This window comes from Triplophysa dalaica, chromosome 1 (assembly GCF_015846415.1).
Source record: "Triplophysa dalaica isolate WHDGS20190420 chromosome 1, ASM1584641v1, whole genome shotgun sequence".
NCBI lineage: Eukaryota > Metazoa > Chordata > Actinopteri > Cypriniformes > Nemacheilidae > Triplophysa > Triplophysa dalaica.
Window position 1 is genome coordinate 20,131,288 of NC_079542.1, and position 19,748 is coordinate 20,151,035.

Genomic DNA, 19,748 nt, shown 5'->3' on the forward strand with positions numbered 1-19,748 from the left:
TTGGGATGCTTTTGGAATGCATCAGGTTGCTAGAACTACATACATCAGCACTAAATGGAAGTACGTACCTCGCAAGTTATCCGTGCCTGAGGCAAATAACCCAAAAAAAGAGCCGGGGATGGAGCAGCCACGGAAAGGCAGATACTTATTGCACCTGTTCACATGTTGCGTGGTTGTAGACGCAGTTTAGGGTGAGGGATTGAAGTCTCTTCATCCTGCAGTACTCCTGCATGAGGTTATTTAGCAATGGCATGATGGCACGAGAGCACAAGCTCCTGAACGCTTTGGAATTATGGAGAAAACTTTACGATTCTAGACCTAGTCTCATAGGAAATACGTACCTCAGGACACTTTTTCCAGTGGCACATACCAGTTTCCATCAGGTACATATTACAACACAGTATCAGAATTTCCAATAACAATAATGTTAACAACACCATGTTATATTATATTGAGGTGTTATGATTTTGAATTTAGAAGGGAAACAAAAGGGTGAGTAAATGATGACAGAATTAACATTTTTGGGTGAGCCATCGCTTTAAAGCAGATGTAAACTTTAAAAACACTCACAGGAATAAACCTGAGGTAAATGACATGAAACATGAAACAGCAGAGGCACACTTATTCTTAAAATTGAAATAAAAGAACAAGAACTTCTAGGCCAGATCAATGTATTTGAGTAGCACGTTATAGAAACCACTGTATCTCAATTATGTTCCTCTTTTATTTTTTGTTTCTAAGTGACTTTACACTTTCAACCAATGTCAGTTACTTGGAAACATTAGAGGGGGAAAACCAACATTTCTAAGATTTTCTTACAAGGGCTGGGTTAGGGGCTCACTCTTACTTGTTTGTTTTCCCCAACCTTCTAAAAGCACAGTCAGGCTGTCGCGATCACAAGGGAAAGACGATTTGCATCAAACATTATTAAATTTGCTTCGGGAAACATATCCAGAGAAGCCCTGAGGATGTTAGTGTAGATGATGTACAGTAAGCCCTTGAAACCGAAGGAAATAAAAACATGGTAAGTGCTATTGAGCATCAGTTCTGCAGCTATCAGTCAGACATGCTGTCATTTTTGTCAGTCAGTTTAAAGTGTGATCTTGTTTTGTTTGTTTGTTTCTCTGAAGAGCTCCAACGATGTACATTGACATCACCGGCACATGAGAGCCGCGCTCTTGCTTTTAGTGACAGATGTTCAGATGTTCAGACGTGAGATTTGTAATTACACACCGAGCCTGTTACCCTGTTCAGCTACATAACAAGGCAGATTTACCTTGTTGAGTTGTACTGACGTGCAGCGTAGTAAATTTACAACTGTTGTCCAACCCCTGAAATCACAGAAACATGAAAGAAATAACAATTTGTTTTGATGATTTGAAAATGTTTCTTAAGGCATGAAACATGGCTATAAATGTGGCTCAAACAGATACATTTTTTAACAATGTAGCTTTAAACCAGTGAATAATATCTGTAATTTAAATACACATACTGTATTCTTAATTTCGAGCATGTGTCATTACGCTTGGCTGAGTCTTAGTGTTTCTACCTCATTGTTTCTTGTGATTGATTGTGGAATTGTGGGTTGTGAAGACTGGTTCTTTGTCTATGGCTGTGGAAAGGTCCACAAATTGATGCCCGTGTGTGCAGAAACATTAACACAGCGGGTCTCGGGTCATATTTCTCATTCACAGCTTGGACTGCTCTGTGATCTGTCAGAAGCGAGGCGGACAGTGCGGGGGTCAGCTTAGTGCCATGCTGGGTTTGTGGGTGTGTATTTGCATGAATTCATATGGATTAGAGCATATGCAGTAGGGGAGGGGCTTGCGTATTGGTGGGAGCCGCATATCAATCCTTGAGGTGATTTCCCAAGTGACCGCAGTCAGCTGGCACTTTGGGGCTCCGTAGGGGAAAAAAAGAGGAGAAGAAAAGAAAAAAGAGCGAAACGGGCACCCAACAGCCATAAATCGGGGGGTGTCAGGGTCTCCACGGCCACCTCAACTTACCATTCCCTCATGCGCCTACACACACTCATCCACAGAGAGTTATGATGAGAGAGCCTTTGACACAATAGGGTCCCTCTCATTCTGCCATCCATTATGACACGTTTTGGCACATTTAGTAACGGGTTGCATTTTTAATTCATCAAAATCTCCATTTTAATGGAGGAGCTGCTGGGGGTTATTTATGGGTGGTGAGCGAAGTGTGTGAGTGTTTGAAGTGTTTGGCTTGTTTTGTGAATTAACCCCATCATTTGTTGCGACATAGAGGAACTGGTGAGTGTCTGTCCATGTCGTTCAGAGTGAATGATGCCAACGTGTCATCTTGCAGTAATTGCGCTCGTATTGACAAACAGCTACATCTTGCATATGAACCACAGCTAGTGATCGAAGGGAAACTTGATTTGGCAAACTGCACTAACTTCCTGTGTTTTTCCCTGCTTTTCTTGAATTCTCCCCCATTTTCCTCCCCGCGTTGTTCGGTCAAAAGCGCTCAGACTTCCCTCATATATACTCATGCCACTGCCTTGCCCTAGATTGTGATTAATGGCCACAATTCAGGCAGAAAAATTCCCTTGAGTGGGTGCCAGTTGGCTTATGCAGAGAAGAGGAGAGAAGAAACTAATTACTGCTGTCAGTTCAGCTGACAGAGCAACCTTGTGTGTGTGTGTGTGTGTGTGCGTGTGTGTGTGTGCGTGTGTGTGTGTGTGTGTGTGTGTGTGTGTGTGTGTGTGTGCGTGTGTGTGTGCGTGTGTATGTATGTGTGTGTGATCACGTGCGTTTGGTTGTAAATGTGCATAGGTGTGGGGCACGTGAGTCCCAGGATGTACTTACCTTCGAAGGGGACCCAGAAATACAGCTGTATCCAGGAAACATCCTTTTTTCTAAAAACCCAACGGCTTTGTATTTTGGCTTTTAATGGATAACTAGGCCACATCGATCATGTGGCTTTGAGCTGTGCACATATACAAGCTCTTCTGAGATGTTTGCTTTCATGTTCCATGCAGCTGGATGTGTTTCTGTAATGCTTCGCCTGTCTGCTCTGTCCGTGGTAGAGTTCAGACCTTTACCAGCATTTAGGTAAATGCCCTCCCTTTGATGTGAATGCTTGTTTGTGTTTGATCAGTATTGTTGTATCCATCACAGCACTAAAATTGCTTGCACATCTATTATGGTGGAAATGGTTCTACAAAAACAGAGAAAGAGAGACAATGATGCATCCAGACGCAAGTGGCCAACTAGATTGTTACTCTGCATCACATCGCAATAAATAATAGCCAAAAAGTGACACTGTCTGGAGGAAAGTGAATCGAGTAAGTGTCTGGATTGATTTAATTATAATCCTGAAAAGAATGTGAGTGAGCAGCTCTGAATAGACTGAGTTGGTTATTCCTCAGTAAAGGAACATCCATAGAGAAGTGTCTGAACAAAGATGTGGATACAGTTTTTTCATGTGGATGTTGTGGAGAGCCAGACAACCAGACGCAGTGGTGCTGAATCATGGCTCATAGGTAAAAATGAAGCCAGACTGTTGGCTATGTTATGACAGACTAATTCTACAATCACAGGAAGCTCAAAATAGAGAGCTAGACACAGGCATCGTATACAGATTAAACTGAAGATACACAGTAGCATTTCGGATCCACTATCCGCTTGCTAAGTCGTGACGTATGAAATGCAGTTTCTTTGTCCAAGCCTCCACTAGTTTTAATTGAGGCTGTTTATGAGCACTTTTTAATTCATATCACACATTTAAGCTTAACTTTTAGAAACTTACTGTAGGTTGTACACGTCAGACTCAAAGGCTCACAGAATTTCATACACCAATATTTTAATCATTCATAAAAATGTGTCACTGTCTGGCCATCTAGGATATCGTTACGGAGACAAAGGTTTTTCGTGGGGATGCACAGATACCATTTTTTAAAGACCTGTAGCTGTGGATCAGACCTGCACATTGTGAGGAGGAATTTTAACCCATTCTTCCTGGCAGAACAGCTTTAGATCTGTGATATTCTTTGGACGTCTCATGTGTATGGCCCTCTTCAAGTCAATCCATAGCATCTCTATAAGGTTGAGGTCTGGGCTCTGACTTGGCCACACTAAAAGGTGGATTTTGTTTTTCTGAAGCCATTCTGTTGTGGACTTGCTCCGGTATTTTGGGTCGTTGTCCTCTTGTATCACCCACCTTCTACACAGTTTCAGCTGACGTACAGACAATCACATTATCCTGAAGAATTGTCTGATATACTTGGGAATTCATCTTCCCCTCAATGATTCCAAGATGGCCAGACCCTGATGCAGCAAAGCAGGCCCAAATCTTGATGTTTCCTCCACAATACTTTACATTTGGGATGATGTTTTCATTATGATAAGCCGTGTCTTTTCTACGCCAGATGTAGTGCGGTGTTTTTTTCCAAATAGTTCACAAAACAGTTTCATCAGTCCACAAAACATTTTGCCAGTACCGCTGTGGAGTGTCAATGTGCTCTTTTGCAAACTTCAGGCGTGCAGCAATGTTCTTTTTAGTAAGCAGGGGCTTCCTTCGTGGTGTCCTGACTTGGATACCCTGCTTGTTCAGTGTTTTACGTATTGTATCACGCAAATAATAGCATTATTATTGTTGCTAGATTGTGAAGATTAACACTGTTCTTGAACAATACATAGCGAACACAAATGCTTGTAAACTAAAACATGTTATACTCGCTATCGTGGTTTGGTTGGTTTTCAGTCAAAGTGGTAGTAAAATTTTAAATAAACATGTAATGTAGTCTGAACAATAAAATAGTAACTGTACTCTGATTACGCTTTTTAAATTGTAACGTAATTCAATTACAAGTATTTGATTTTTGGATTATTATTACGTAATCCAGTTTACAAGTAATTAGTTACTACCCAGCTCTGATGCTAATAATGCTATTATTTAGTATATAGGGGTAAGGGCTACGTGCTACTGCTGTCGTACATGACATGTTCAACAACGTTTAGTGCCCCAAAAGATTCAAGGATGTTACAAGGATGCTTGTAGTGAGGGGCAGATTTGGAGAACCTTCATTCCAAAGCGTACATAGGTGAAGGTTTGAATATTGCTTTGGAAATATTTGTATTGGGTTTAAGCAGGGTGATTCATGTGCCATTATCCTTAGCTCCTTCTCACCCCCCAACTTCTTATTCCTCACGCCCATCTACTCTCCCTCCATTTCTCCCTCTCTTTCTCATTCCCCTTTTCTGTTCCTTTCTCTCTGTTGCCTGTCCTCTTGGGAGATTGTGTAGTGTTTGAGCGTAATGAGGGAGAGTGTCTCTATCACCTTCCTCCCCACCACCATTTCTTGCTGCCTGATTCTCTCTCTCTCCCTCCCTCTCTCCCTCTCTCTCTCTCTCTCTCTCTCTCTCGACAGCCCATTAAATCTGTACTGTGGTGTAAAAAGATGATGTGAAATTACAGTCTGATGAGAGTGTGAAAGGCCTGATTGCTACTCTGTATCAGGAGCGGTGCAAGTGAGGAAACTCTGACGAGGGGGCAATTTTGCAGGGGTCCTTAAAGTGAGCAGGCAGGAGTGATGGCATAAGATTGTTTCATCTGTAGAATTCCTACCGAACAATAGAAAGAGACCACTTTGAAGCGATGATGTGTTTGTAGTCTGTGGTTGTGTTTGAAGGACTTTCTTCTAATGAAGTAATGTTGGTTTGGATTCGGTCGAGCAAAATTCAGGTTTACCGATGACATAATGTTTATATGTGAAATGCTATTCTGTGTTACATAATTAATTATCACAATGATATAAACGTTAGCATAAAGTACTATAAACACATTTTGGAACCAGGCAGTGTGCCACTCATGCAGTTATTGACCAAGGCTCATAGTCCTAAAATGTAATGTAAGGTAGTGTAATTAGATTTGTGACTTTGTCGAACATGGGTTCATGTGGCCTGTACAGCAGAGACAGTGATGGGGTTGAGCTTAATGAGCTGTAATGTTTACCAACAGAACGTTGTGATCACATTTGACCGCTGCATGTTCTCTAATTAAACACCTACAGAATGCTGTATAGTGCACAACCTCACATTTCATACATTTCACAAACAATAATTGAAAGATTACCTGTTATTATGTGGTCTGCGAGTGATAAACATCTGTTGTTTTGAAAGGGAGGCTGAAGGGTGACGCTAAGGTGATGTAGCGCTAATGAGATGTTAATTGAGTGGCAGGGTCCAGCCCAGCTAGAGGAGAGAGAGAGGGAGATTTTAGAAGAGTTCTATTCTGCCCGCTGTACTTGCACTCCCTGAGCTTTTTTATCTGTTTTTTTCTTCAGTTAATGTCTTTTCTTCTGATCATGAGTAACAATGTTTGAGGTGCTGTAATGAGCAAAAAAACCCTGAACTCTCTCATTCACACACACCGCCTTTTGCAATCACTAATGAACGTTCCTAAAAAGCTAGAAGAGAATGACATGCAAAATATCAACACAGACAACCGCAATAGCTCAGAAGAAAGCCCAGCTAATTAATTTTGTAACCCCCTCCTCTCTCTATCTGCCGGTGCATCTCCTATTTTCCCCTCATTTAATTAATGTCTTAATTGTCTGCCTCTGCTTTTTTGTGATTAAGACAGCACGCCTTAAACATGCCTTTTGACAGGAATCCCAGTTTCATAAATCAGCTACAACAACATGTATGTGTTTATGTTGTGCGTAGTCTGACAGCATTAAAGACATTCATCCATCAAACAGTAATAATTATATTCCTTCCACCTGATATACAACAACAAAATAACGCATTTTCACATATACTCCACTAAAATACATACTTTACAGACGGTCATTTGACAATGGTCATGTAATCATCTGTCTCAGTTGAGAAATATACTTTAGAAAAAATCATTTTTTTGTAACTCCTGTTATAGGTCCAGTGTATGAAATTTAGCAGCACCTAGCGGTGAGGTTGCGAACTGAAACCAACGACTCACTCCACCGCCCCTTTTCGAAACACTTCGGTGGCTAACACAGAACAAAGACGTCATCACGTTTTTGCTTCTTTGTCAAAAGAGATAAGGTATTATCGAAACTCGCTCTGTAGAGCAGTTTGTCCGTTTACTGTAGAGACCACATGGCGAATTAAATGTAAGGGGACCCACAGTGTGTAGATAGAAATAGTTCATTCTAAGGTAATCGAACATAACACTTCATTATGTAAGGTCTTCATACATCTCTGTAGACAGTAATGTATATTATATTGCGTTTCTGTTTATAGATCCTCCAAAAAATGACACACTGGACCTTTAAATTTGTTGGATTTTTTTGCCTCCTAACTGGAAGTATTAAAGGAGTAGTTGACTTAAATAATTCTTATTTAATTCTCATCATCCCAAACCCATTGCAAATGTTTGTGTATGGGGCACATACTGTAGATGTATTTAGTATTCATTATCAAAAACATTTTTTGGGGGGATAATACCTGGTTTTAATGTATTTTTATTTTTTTATCTCTTTAAGACAAAACGTCCAGTCTTTTTTTAAACTTTTGTACTGTTGTTTTTAGATCTCCACGGTGGTTAATATATCTTTTGTGTTTTAATTAAGTTTTTCTTGCTTAAAGAAAAAGTGGAGAGTGGGTTAATTAGGGCAAAATCTGCTTTTACAGGTGAAGTATTCCTTTTAGGCTTACCAGCAATAAATAAACGAATAACCTTAGAGACGCTTGACAAGACGTGACCCAATTTTCCTAGTGGTAAAAAATGTACTGACATGTCCCTTTGAGAAAGGAAAAAGAAAAAGTCACAGCATTTATTTACTTAGAGATGTGTTAACGGAGAGATGTGTTACTCACAGACGTCGTGGGAAACAGGTTGCTCCTTCAGTGTGCGCTGTGAGGCTGAGCAGATTAATCACTGTGTGTGTGCCTTAAGGCATGGCTGAAAAGCAGCACATCTGCATTTATAGCCATCCGTGAGCTCTGTGCACAGAAAATAATATTTCAGTGCGACTATTTAAAGCCTGTTCAGGTGATGCCACTTTGCGCTGAAATGGCATCATATACCATATGCATTATTTATGGATGGCATCTCCATAATAGAGCCTCTCTGTAGAGGAGGAGTGAGAAAACTAATGGAGCGCTGCGTGCTAGTGATGTCACAGTGCCCGGAGGGGTGGAGCCAGCAGGACGGTGATAAAAGCTCAATAGATCTGCATAGTAATATAATGTTAAAAAAACTGATAAATGTGTGTTTATATGAGCATGTGACCTCCAACTCATGGAAGTCACATCCATCAATGCACCTCATCACATACTTTATTTATTTTTATATAGTTATATTTTTGATTCATGAATCTGGATTTGCCTGTAAATCATACCAGTCTAACTGCCGTTTTCCCTCTATTTTATCATGCAGGATTATTGATTAAGTCAGCGTTTCCCTACCTTTTATGTATTATTACAAAATATAAGGAAGGTATAATGCAAGGGATTTAAAGGAACAAAGTCTTTTGTTAATGAAGACCTCACCTTACAGATGGGACTGTGAGAATGTCTTTTGTGTCTTATTACAATGGTCATTATAACAATGATTCACTGCAACATTTCTCATCAATCTGGTTAAACTATGCAGTTTGCAGAGTGAGTATTATAAGATGAAATGTTCAGTCATCAACGGCCCGGATGTACCATATACTACGTCAAGAGTTAGTGCAGGATGATTTAAACGGATAGTTCAGCCCAAAAATGTTTGTAACCAACAGTTCTGGGCCACTATCGACTACCATAGTAGAAAAAGAACACTACTATGGTATTCAAAAGTGCCCCAGTCCTACCTGGTTTTTCATATTCTTCAAAATATCTTCTATATAAAATACAGGTTTTTAACAACTTGAGGGTAAGTAAATGACAAAATTTACATTTTGGGGTGAGCTGTATGTTTAAGTTGTCATGGCAATTAATTTGTTATTAAAATTACAAAACAAATTCTATTTACAGCCCTAATAAAGCCATAATTTCTGTTTAACACGGGTTTAAACCACTGAATGAATTTATCCACTCAAAAGCATCCTGAAGCCTGTGCCAGAAGCCTTCTGGTTTGTGTTTGCTGGGCATTCGGGACTGTAGTTAAGTAAATCACTAACAGCAGAATGTCAGACTTTTGATTTTCTGTTATGCCATTTCCACAGTGATTGTCATGGTGAATCCAACTGCATCCTAGCAGCGAGGTCCATTCACTTAGCCCCTTAATGTGTGGACAGAGAGAAAGGTCTCAGTCTCCTCTCTTTCGCTCCATTTTCTCACACACACAGGCTTCTTTTTTAATCTCTCCACAATAATTAAATCTGGGTAATTTACACTGTGTGGCGCTCTGGGAGGCATTCTGTAACTGTGTACGTGTGGAGTCAGTTATTATAAAAAGGGGTGTAAAACAGCTCTGCCATGACTGCTGACTCTACTGTTATACACACTCAGCTCTGATATATACCTTTGCGAGTGTATGTAAGTGGTTGGTTGGTTGGGTGTGTCTATGTATGGGAGTGATGGCTTGGCGCATTTTGTATATTTTGTATAATGCAACTACTCTGCTCTTAATCTTGAGATTTGTATGTACTCTATTGAGTGATTCATCACATGCTAATATGATACATATAAGTGGTTGGGTTGCTTGTGAATAATATGCGGCTTTGTGAATATCTGTGTGTCAGCAGCCGGGGTGGGCTTCTCCCAGTTGCCATTTTTATGTATGAGGGCAGAGGCCCTTAAAGGCTTCTGTGTGTGTGTTTTTGTTGATTATGTTTGGCACTGGAACTTGTCGCTTTACCGGAGTCTCCTTCAATCCATAATATTTGAATTAATCCTATTTACTTTCCTAAAACACATTTTGAACTTTTCAGTTCTGCATTTCATACCTAAGAAAACATATGCAATATTGGTCTGTGTAACCTTGATACCAGGTCCTTCAAACACCTGTTGAATACTGTAGAGCTCATGCCTATTCAACTGTGCTGAACTTTTGAACCCTCCAATGCTAATTAAATCCTAAGAAATCAACATTTTCCATAGTGCTGTACCAATCCCCTCCATTTGGCCACTGGATATTTGGGGGGAGTTTGGAGGTCACCGGTGGTGATAGTTAGTCTGCGAGTTGTCTCATGAGAATCTAACTGAGGTAGTAACCTGCACTCAACAGGGTCTTGTTGATTAGAAACCAAGCCTTGGTGATCGGGACAGAGAGACTCCATGACTACAGCTTGACTGTCTGTGGAACTCAGAGCTCATCTTCGGTTGCAAAGGACAGAACACAAGATGATTTCCCGCTAATGACCTCATATATATAGACCTCATAAACAGCTTCTGTCAGCTGCACAGCTGAGCAGTTATTGTAGCAATGACTGGTTTAAGATTCTCACGTGCCTTTAAATATTAAGAACACATTGACCTGCATTTCCATGATATGTTTGGACACTGAACACATGACTTACAGAAGCGTATTCCCAGGGGCGGTCTGGCCATCTGGAGCACTGGGAGTTTTCCCGTTGGGTCATTAGGCAGTGTTGATCAGCCGGCACATATAAAGAAACAATAGTAATCGAAATATTGAGTTTTATGTTCCATCTGTGATATCGGATTTCCTTCAAAGTAATTTTGTCTTTTTCGATAAAAAATGTAATTTACATGATTCATCATGTAAAAAAGTTTGTTAAGTTTTGTTTTACAGTTGGCAAAAATAAATAAATATCTTTCTGTAGCATCTTTGGATAAACACTAATATATAATGTAATGATGTATTAGTAATGTAACTGTCTCTGAAATGGATGGAGAAAGGAAGAAAGATAAATGAAGGTGGTTTATTATTGCTGGTGTATCTTTGATATTGAAGGATTTAGGTTTGTTGTAATTGTGAGGGAAATTATTTTAATATGAGTCATAGCATTGGGCATTTACTTGAATACAACATCTACGTGAATGCAAAATGGCATATTACTTCTAAATTATGCAGTTTTTTGTGTAAAGCATTATAAATGGACATTATAGAACATCATGCAAATAAAAATGCTTGTGACTTTTTTAACACAGTGTACTTAGCACAAAAAGCTAGTTACTCAAATGGCAAAGTAAATTGTCAATATTTTATAAAAAAAAGATTTTTTTTTAGATTGTAATACCCTGCTTCCTTTATTCTGTTGGTTGAATGTCTTGATGGTTGAGGCATTGAGGAATGTTTGTTTAAAATTTAATCTGCTCGCCATGCGTCCATGAGGAGAAGAGAGGTCAGGAGCACGTCAGAAAATGGCAGATTTCTCATTAGAGCACAGCCCAGGCGCACTGATGCTGAAACACTGATACACAAAGAGATGAAAACAAGGGGAGAGAGAGAGCGCAGAAGAACAGAAGGAAAGGAGGGAGGAGGTGCTCACAGAGAGGTACAATATGCTCCAATACCCCCAGTGGTGCAGTTGCTACTCTCTCATCCCTCACTGTGTTTAGATGTGAAGTGCTGGTGCCACAGTGGGCGAGAGAGTGGGGGTCTTTGGTTCCTGGAAATGTGAAGCTAGGACTTCAAAACAGAAAACATGCTCATGTATGTACTGTTGCTGTATATATGTATTGGTTAAAGGGATACTCCACCCAAAAATAAAAATTCTTTACCTCGAGTTACTCAACCTTGAGTTGTTCCAAAACTGTATAAACTTATTTGTTCGGTTGATCTCAGATATATTTGGAAGAATGTTAGCAACTTACAGTTCTATGCTGCAGATGGCTAGCTGGATGCTACATAACAAATATACTGTCCTTCCAAAAAAAAGGCACCACCTCGGCAGTTCTATGATTTGGGGTTGCTGCAGTTGGTCAGGTCTAGGTTCAGCGACGTTATGTGCCCAAAGAATGAGGTCAGCTTACTACCCGAATATACTGAATGACCAGGTTATTCCATAAATGGATTTTTTCTTCCCTGATTGCACGGGCATATTCCAAGATGACAATGCCAGGATTCATCGGGCTCAAATTGTGAAAGAGTTGTTAAGGGAGCATAAGACATCATTTTCACACATGGATTGGCCACCAGAGTGTCCAGACCTTAACCCAATTGAGAATCTTTGGGATCTGCTGGAGAAAACATTGCGCAACAGTCTGACTCAATCATCATCAATACAATATCTTGGCGAAATGTATGCAACTCTGGATGGGAGTAAATGTCATGACATTGCAAAAACTAATTGAAACGATGCCACGGTGAATGCTTGCCGTAATCAAAGCTAAAGGCGGTCCAACGAGATATGAGACTGTGTGACTTTTTTTACTTTTTTGGGGGACGGGAGTATAAAGAATCTCTTGTAAATGCAAGGGGTAATATAATGGAGGAAGATGAAACTATTTGCCATAATGAGTTATTGTAGGTTGGAGAATCCAGCTAAACCGGATTAAGTTATCTTTTAATGGTAAATTGGCCCAATCTGGTGTAGAATGTTGTTGGGTCCTGGTGGAGCTGGCCAGGTAAAGGTACTGGTTGACCACCTTGGACCAACAATAAACCACCAACAAAGATTATTTACACATTTTTTTCTGAATACTGTAGAATGGTGATTTCGTAAATCTTGCTTTCCCCACCTAAAAATGAGGCCATGGCAGTGGAAATGATGATTTTAAACAAGAAGCTTTATAGAGACCATAAATGGGACATTAAACGTTATATGCGCACTAGAGGGAAGGCTGATTGAAATCAAAGCGGAGAGATAAACCAAGAAAGAAAAATAATAGAGACAGAAAGGCAGAGATTCAGTCGATTTATGCCTTCCGTGTATCGCATCTCCTGCAGAGGCAATCAATGAGATATGTGTGAGAGCCATTAAAAGAGAGCGCTTTTTTCATTCATTCTTCGAGAATGGTATTTCCCTCGCTTCTGACTCCCACGAAACAAACAAAATGACCGGTTACAGAAGCCCCACTGTGTGAGTTTATGCCCCTAAACGCCACCCAGAGATCCTTCTGCGCTCAATGACGCCAGATTAGCTGGAACAAGTGTATCACTGGGACACAAAAAGACCACAGAGCGAAAGCGACAGTGGATGCAGGAGGGGCCCAGCCTCTTGTTATGCTAAGAGTGTTGCGTACAGTCCCGCTTGGTTCAAGTTAATTACGGGCAACATTTTAATAAGAGCACTTGTCTTGAGGACGCTGGTTGGCTGCAGGAGAGACAGACCTTGCGCTAATTTTGTTTTTGTTTCCAGCTCCTCCCCTCACCTCCTTTATTCCAGCTCCTTTGGGATGTGTATGTGAACTGCAGCCCAATGAGATACTTCAAAATCACTCCTTAACGCACATGTGAAAGAGTATAAATCCTGCTTCTGCAGACGTGGGTCTTATATTATCTGACAGCTGAAACTTTTATTTCAGACAATCCTTTTACACTAAAGAGTACTGTAATGCCTCAAAGCTTTGTTAAAGGTGCTGTGTTTAGTTTTTGTTGGCGGAGATATTGATAAAAATGCAATAATATAGGTAGCACTTTATTTTACAGTCCTGGGGTCGGATTCACCAAACTGTTCGTAAGACAAAATTTAAGATGGTTCTTGAGATCAATTAACGGAAGTTCATAAGAATGTTCATAAGAGCGATTCTCAAACATTTCTTAAAACATTCTCAAATATTTTCTTAAGAACATCTTAATTTTTGTCGAAAGAATAAAATAATATGACTACACTCGCTTGCTCATGTGGTGGCCTAACTGAGATGTTCATCTAATAAACTTTGTGTGTGTAACAACAATCACGTCCCATTCTTTTATAGTATATATTTATTTCGCATTAAATGTCATTTATGATCGCATGTTAGCTAATATGTTAGCAAGCGTAAAAAAATATACTTATTATAATACTTTTTGTGTTTAACTACGGCATAATACTTGTGACCCTCTCCGTTTCGAGTCACTTTTTCCAAGAATAATGTAAAAAGCACTCCGTATTTAATAATGAAAGCTAAAGTGAGGAAGCTAGATCTTATCATTATTATATTAAAATAAATATTGCTTAATGGCAAGTAAACTTCAAAATAATAATTCAAAACAATACACGTCACATCTGAAACAAGCAAATATATTTATAAAAAATCTCACCTTTTGAGTAGGGATGCATCGAAAGGAAAATTCTTGGCCGAAACCAAGGCCGAAAACCGAAACACCGAAAGAAATTATGCCAATTATTAGTACCCTTGCATTTATGGCTATGACTGTGTACTAACTTTACTAAAATCAAGGCATTGCAATTGCATAAATAGTAAAGTTTCAAAGAATAAATAACAAAGTGCATTTAGGTCAAGTGCATTTAAAAAAAAAACCTCTGTAGGACTACTACAAGAAAGTGCATTCAGAACAAGTGCAACTGCTTAAAGATACAACAATATTTTCTCTGTAGGCCTTCAACATAATAGTGTATCAAAACAAAGACTCCCATAGCCCATATGTTAACTGTAGAACTTTAACAACAACAAATGCACCAAGAATTGCAGATGTCTAAAGTTGATAATAAGTAGCGTAAGAATAGAATAACCAACTTATTCTGTCGTCTGAAGCGCTATGATGTTCAGGAAGGGAATTTGGAGAAAAACGTGTTTAAAGTTAAGTTATGAAAATAAAAGCCCAACAGTCCAGTATCACAAGTAAAAAACACTTTACAGTGGTAAGAGACTTACTCTGATAAATTTTAGTAAAAAAAACATTTCCTAGTGTTGAAGTCTATAAAATTACTGTACAAAACCGTTGGAATAAAACGAACGTAAGGAAAATGGTGCAGCGCACATTTAAAGAACGAGAGCTCTGCCATTATCACAACACGAGGAAACATTACATTACATTACGTTTTACGCTGTTTATCATGTGCATAGTGTCTGGACTTTTGATCATCTCTTGTATGTTTTGCGATCGCGGTCCGGCTCGCGTGAGCAGTGGAGCGGGCATAACTCCTGGTGCTGTATATGGGGGCTCTGTCACCTCGCGAAACATTGTATAAAACAACTTTGCATGCTATAGTTTACACAGGACTGGCGGAAAATTCGCATTAATACTTATTCATTCTTCATGTTATGTGGTTTACTGATAGGTGAACTGTCTTTCCCGCGTCCCAGCGCGACACCCGACGGGTTTTCCCAAATCGCATCACATTTCTAGTCCGTACAAATGACAACGACACGTAGGTAGATTTACGAGCATATCCCGCTGAAGGGAAACGGGTGTTTACAAATTGCCCTCATTGTAATCTACCAGAATGACGGGCGGCCATCAGATTTTTCCGTCACTGGTAGAAAAATCTGTCAATGACAAAGAATCTTTGGGATTACGTGACCTCTGGTTCACACGCGTAAAGGAATATTGGTCGCACTCTAGAGCCCTGAGGGTGCATGCAATTTAGGAGACGCTTTAGTGCTGCGATAAAAGGAATAACGTCCGCTACAGATGCATCAAAGGAGCGGCATCTGTTTGTGTCATCACAACATTTCGGCCGTATTGTTTCGGTGATAAAAGTCTTTCGGCCGAAAACCGAAAATGCAATTTTGGGCCATTTTCGGCCAAAAATTTTCGGTGGCCGAATATTCGGTGCATCCCTACTTTTGAGATTTAAGACAACCGTAAGGCTGTCGTAATATTATGATGATATTTATGACCGCTTTCATTTCGAGAATTGTTATTTTTCTACATTTTTTCCTAAAATCAATCCTGAAAACATTTTTAAGATCTGTTGACTAGTCGATGACGTCATTATTAAATAAAATAAGAGAAAGGAATGAATGTTTTGCAACGGGATTTAATGGGTGTGGCAGTGTAGGCAGAAAGACTTTTTTTGGCCTGGTGCTGTGGGAAAATGGCGGAACTTCAGCAAAATAGCCTTGTTCATCTATAGCAACAACAACTAGACTGAATTTCAAACTTTTTATAGCGCGAGGTCTGTGGTAGTGACGCTATGCAGTAAAAGAGCAGCAGGTGTATTTTGTGTAAGAGCAACAAATAATTTTGGGATTTTATATTTAAAGCAAAATAACATTCAAAACAACCACAGTAAGATGTTGAATAATTTCCAATGGGAAAAACAATTTAAAGGACGCGCCAGAGCATTAATGTCAACTAGTCGACTCGTTTGTTCAAACCCTAGTACTTATTACAGTTTACATAGGTAACTGGGTACTAACCTAAACCTAAACTTATACCATGTAGTTATCTTATACTACCCAGTACTTTCTTAGGTAAGTACACTTTAAGTACACTATGGGTACACGTAGGCTTCTGTAAAATAAAGTGAAACCATAAAATATATAACTTTGTGTTCAGAAGTGTATAAAGACTTGATACAGCTCACAATGAAGCGTTACGTTTAATTATCCTAGAATGAGCTATTTCTACATATATCTACATACACCACGGGTCCCCTTACATGGAATTCACCATGTTGTTTCTACAGGAGCCCTAAACGGACAAACTGATTTACTTTGTTTTTCTGTGTGTTTCACATCTCTTTTTCTCTCCGTCTCTCTGTTTTTTCCTTTCTGTCTCTTAGTTGAAGTGAGTGGGCAGAGTTGCCTTGTATGTGTTGAAGTCACAGTGAGCCTTTTCTCTTTTATTTGTTTTTCCGTCCTTTAACATAGACTGGGGGGATAAACAATGGATATCCCTCCATTGTTTAATCTGACATCCATCTATAAAGAATGAATTTATTACTTTTTGCGCTCGACATGCAAATGAGCTGAGAATTGCTTTCCCGCCATCAGCGGTTTGACTGTTCAATGTTCGCTTGTGTCTTATAATTAAAAAGTTTTTTACCAACGGAAATTGTTGGAGTGAGATAATAACTACATTTGCACATCAGCAAAGGACATTAGTAATAAAGCTTCTCTCTCTCTGTTTGTTTTTTAGCAATGGCAGATTTTCACATACAGCCACGTTCAGTGCGTGCAGAGCTAGGAGGCGTTGGTCGATTTCAGTGCCAAATCAATGGGATGCCTGAGCCAGTCATCAGCTGGGAAAAAGACAGCCGAGCCGTGGACACTTCTGATGACAGGTAGCACCAGATATAAACACACACACACATTTATAGACGGTCACATTTGAAGAGTTCTGCCCAGTTTTTGCTGGCACAAATACATGTCTCCCTCTCACCATGGGTCTGTCTGTGTCTCTGAATATGCAGATATACTTTGCTGCCAACGGGCGTGTTGCAGATAACAGGTGTACGCCCCAAGGACAGTGGAGTTTACTGCTGTGTGGCCCACAACAGTGCTGGTGTCAAACACAGCACAGGAGCACAGCTTACAGTCTCAGGTCTGCTCTCACACACACACATAATAATATGAATTTTATAAATGATCTAATGAATAAATTATTTAATGCATTCCATTCATAATCAATACTTGTTGATGTATTTGTTCCCAAACATTTCTTTCATGCTTTTGTGTCTTCATTTTCTGCTTTTGTCTGTCACTTCCTCTGCTTAACTGATGCTTCCTTAATATCCCTCAAGGATCTGAGTCATCTGTTTACAAAGAACCCATGATCCTCGTGGGTCCTGAAAACCTGACCCTCACTGTTCACCAGACCGCCATCTTTGAGTGCGTCGCCACAGGGTTACCCTCGCCCAATTGTTTCATGGAGCAGACTAGGTAAGACCAAAGATATTAATATTAACAAGATGTGCCACTGTTATAACAATGAATGGGGAGCAATGCAACGCTCAATATGGCCGCTCTAGTGAATGAAGTCCCGCCTTCCAGTCAAACGAGCCAATCGTCATTCAATATTCAATTTTGGCTAAGTGTCTGCCAAATGCATAAATGTAATTTAATGTAAATTGACTGACGGTTCTCTGGAGGCTGGGCTCTCGTGAGGCACTTGCCAGCCTGTGCGCATGAATGACTTTTAGTGCAGTATCACTCTGATCACACAGACATTATACACATGTGCAGGCAGCGGGACTAGGGCGGACAGAGAGCAGGATCCTGGAGATGTTCGTTGTTCTAATGATGTAATTCACTTAGTACTGTAACGTTTTCTCACCGGTGAACAGTTGTGGAAAGTAACAAATTACAAATACTCTTATTACTTTAATTGAGTATTTTTTTCAGGAATTGTACTTTTTAAGTAGTTTTAATTTATAAAATTTAAGTTATTTTACTTAAGTACATTTTTTGTGCTGTATCGGTACATTTATTGCGCAATTTTTCCTCACATTTTAGTCGCTACTTTATATTTTTAATTTTATCAAATCGCGTATAGAAATCTCACAGATTTCAATACATCTGCCACCACTTTAGTTTAATCATGGAGGAGGATGAATGTGTGCTATGGGCACATATCAAACGGCGGTTTTGTGCACTTGAAAGTCACTGCGGGAAAGGGACACAATACGAAGGCTCGTCCGAGATATGGAGAAATATTGAGATTCTGTATCACTTCCTTCGCCAAGTTTCATCCTGACGGCTGTATCGTGAGATAAATTGTCCATCTCTCTCCAAAGTCTCTGCATCAACATATGTGATTGGAAAACATGCGAAGCAGTTTTGCAATCTGTGCCTGACCAGTTATAATGTTGTAAATAACGTCCAATTTCTTGCACAGTTCGATCGATTCGCTTAAATAAGACGTCATTGATACATCGAAAGAAGCCACAGGGATTACTTTTATGTTGCCTCTATCTGTATTTTGAACTTTTAAAGACATGAACCATGAAAAACAAGGACCACAACTCCAGGTAAAAATCTTTATTGTTCTACCTAAGAAATAATGTCACATACATCTTGGATGATCAGCCAGTTTCTCTACGGATATGACTGTTGATGCTAATCCAATGCAATTTAGGTTACAAAAGTTTTGCTTTTTTTGCATGCAGTATCTGGGGCTTTTATTTATTGATTTCTGCAACTAGTACATTAAAGAGAATTTCAGAAATAATCATTCATCCTCCTGGCAAAAACCATGGTTGAGATTAAGTTGCCTGAAACAATACATTAAGATTTGTTTCTGTGTGGAAAATTTCTCTTTTGTTGATAAGCACACCCAGTATTCTGAACTCATTCTTCTCAAAATTGTTCCCGCCGTCATTGATGGTCATCGAAGCCTCTTGGCCACACATTTGTCTTACTTATCTTGATAAAAGTGAATAGAGATAATTCTCATCTTCTAAAGTGTGTTGTAGTGTGTTGAGTCATGAAACGCAATTCATGTGTTGTAATGTGTTTGTGTGTGTTACATGTGTGGCAGTCTATCTATACCATTCACTCTATTTTCATCTCTTTGCACTTAAATAAACAGTCTGAACTGTGCAGTATCTGTGTGTTTACTGTGTTTAGGTTTCATAACCTTTTGTTTTGTGTTCATTTTACAATCCACACCCACTCACTGTGACTCCCACACACGTATAATAATCCGACCTCTCTCTCTCTCTACAAGCTATTATCTAATGTGATTCTCCCATTAAGAATGTAAATGATACTGCCTCCCTGTAACGGCTGGTAATCAGATTGTGGATATTGCCTTGCACAAGAATGTTGCCGAAATTAACTGCTAACACAATGGGATTTTGGTGGATTAGATTACAGTGAGAGAGAATCAGGGCTAAACTCAGTAATGAATGTGATAGATATCCATCAGTCAGTGGTTAACGCCATATTGCATTTAGTTCTTCTTATTGAGCAGCCAGTCATTCAATACAAACAAACCCCCCCAGCCTTGCATAATTGTTCATTGATAATACATAAACACATTCACACCAGGCCATTTAAGAATTTTGTGTT

At 39.5% G+C, this 19,748-nt stretch overlaps 1 protein-coding gene across 1 annotated transcript in view; it reads left to right on the plus strand.

Moving 5' to 3' along the window:
• Positions 1-19,748, plus strand: part of igdcc3 (immunoglobulin superfamily, DCC subclass, member 3) — a 76,642-nt gene that overhangs the window by 34,563 nt on the left and 22,331 nt on the right. The window contains 4 exon segments of the mRNA XM_056758304.1: positions 16,876-17,020; positions 17,150-17,280; positions 17,480-17,580; positions 17,582-17,618. Of these exon segments, the coding sequence (XP_056614282.1) occupies positions 16,876-17,020; positions 17,150-17,280; positions 17,480-17,580; positions 17,582-17,618 (414 nt within the window).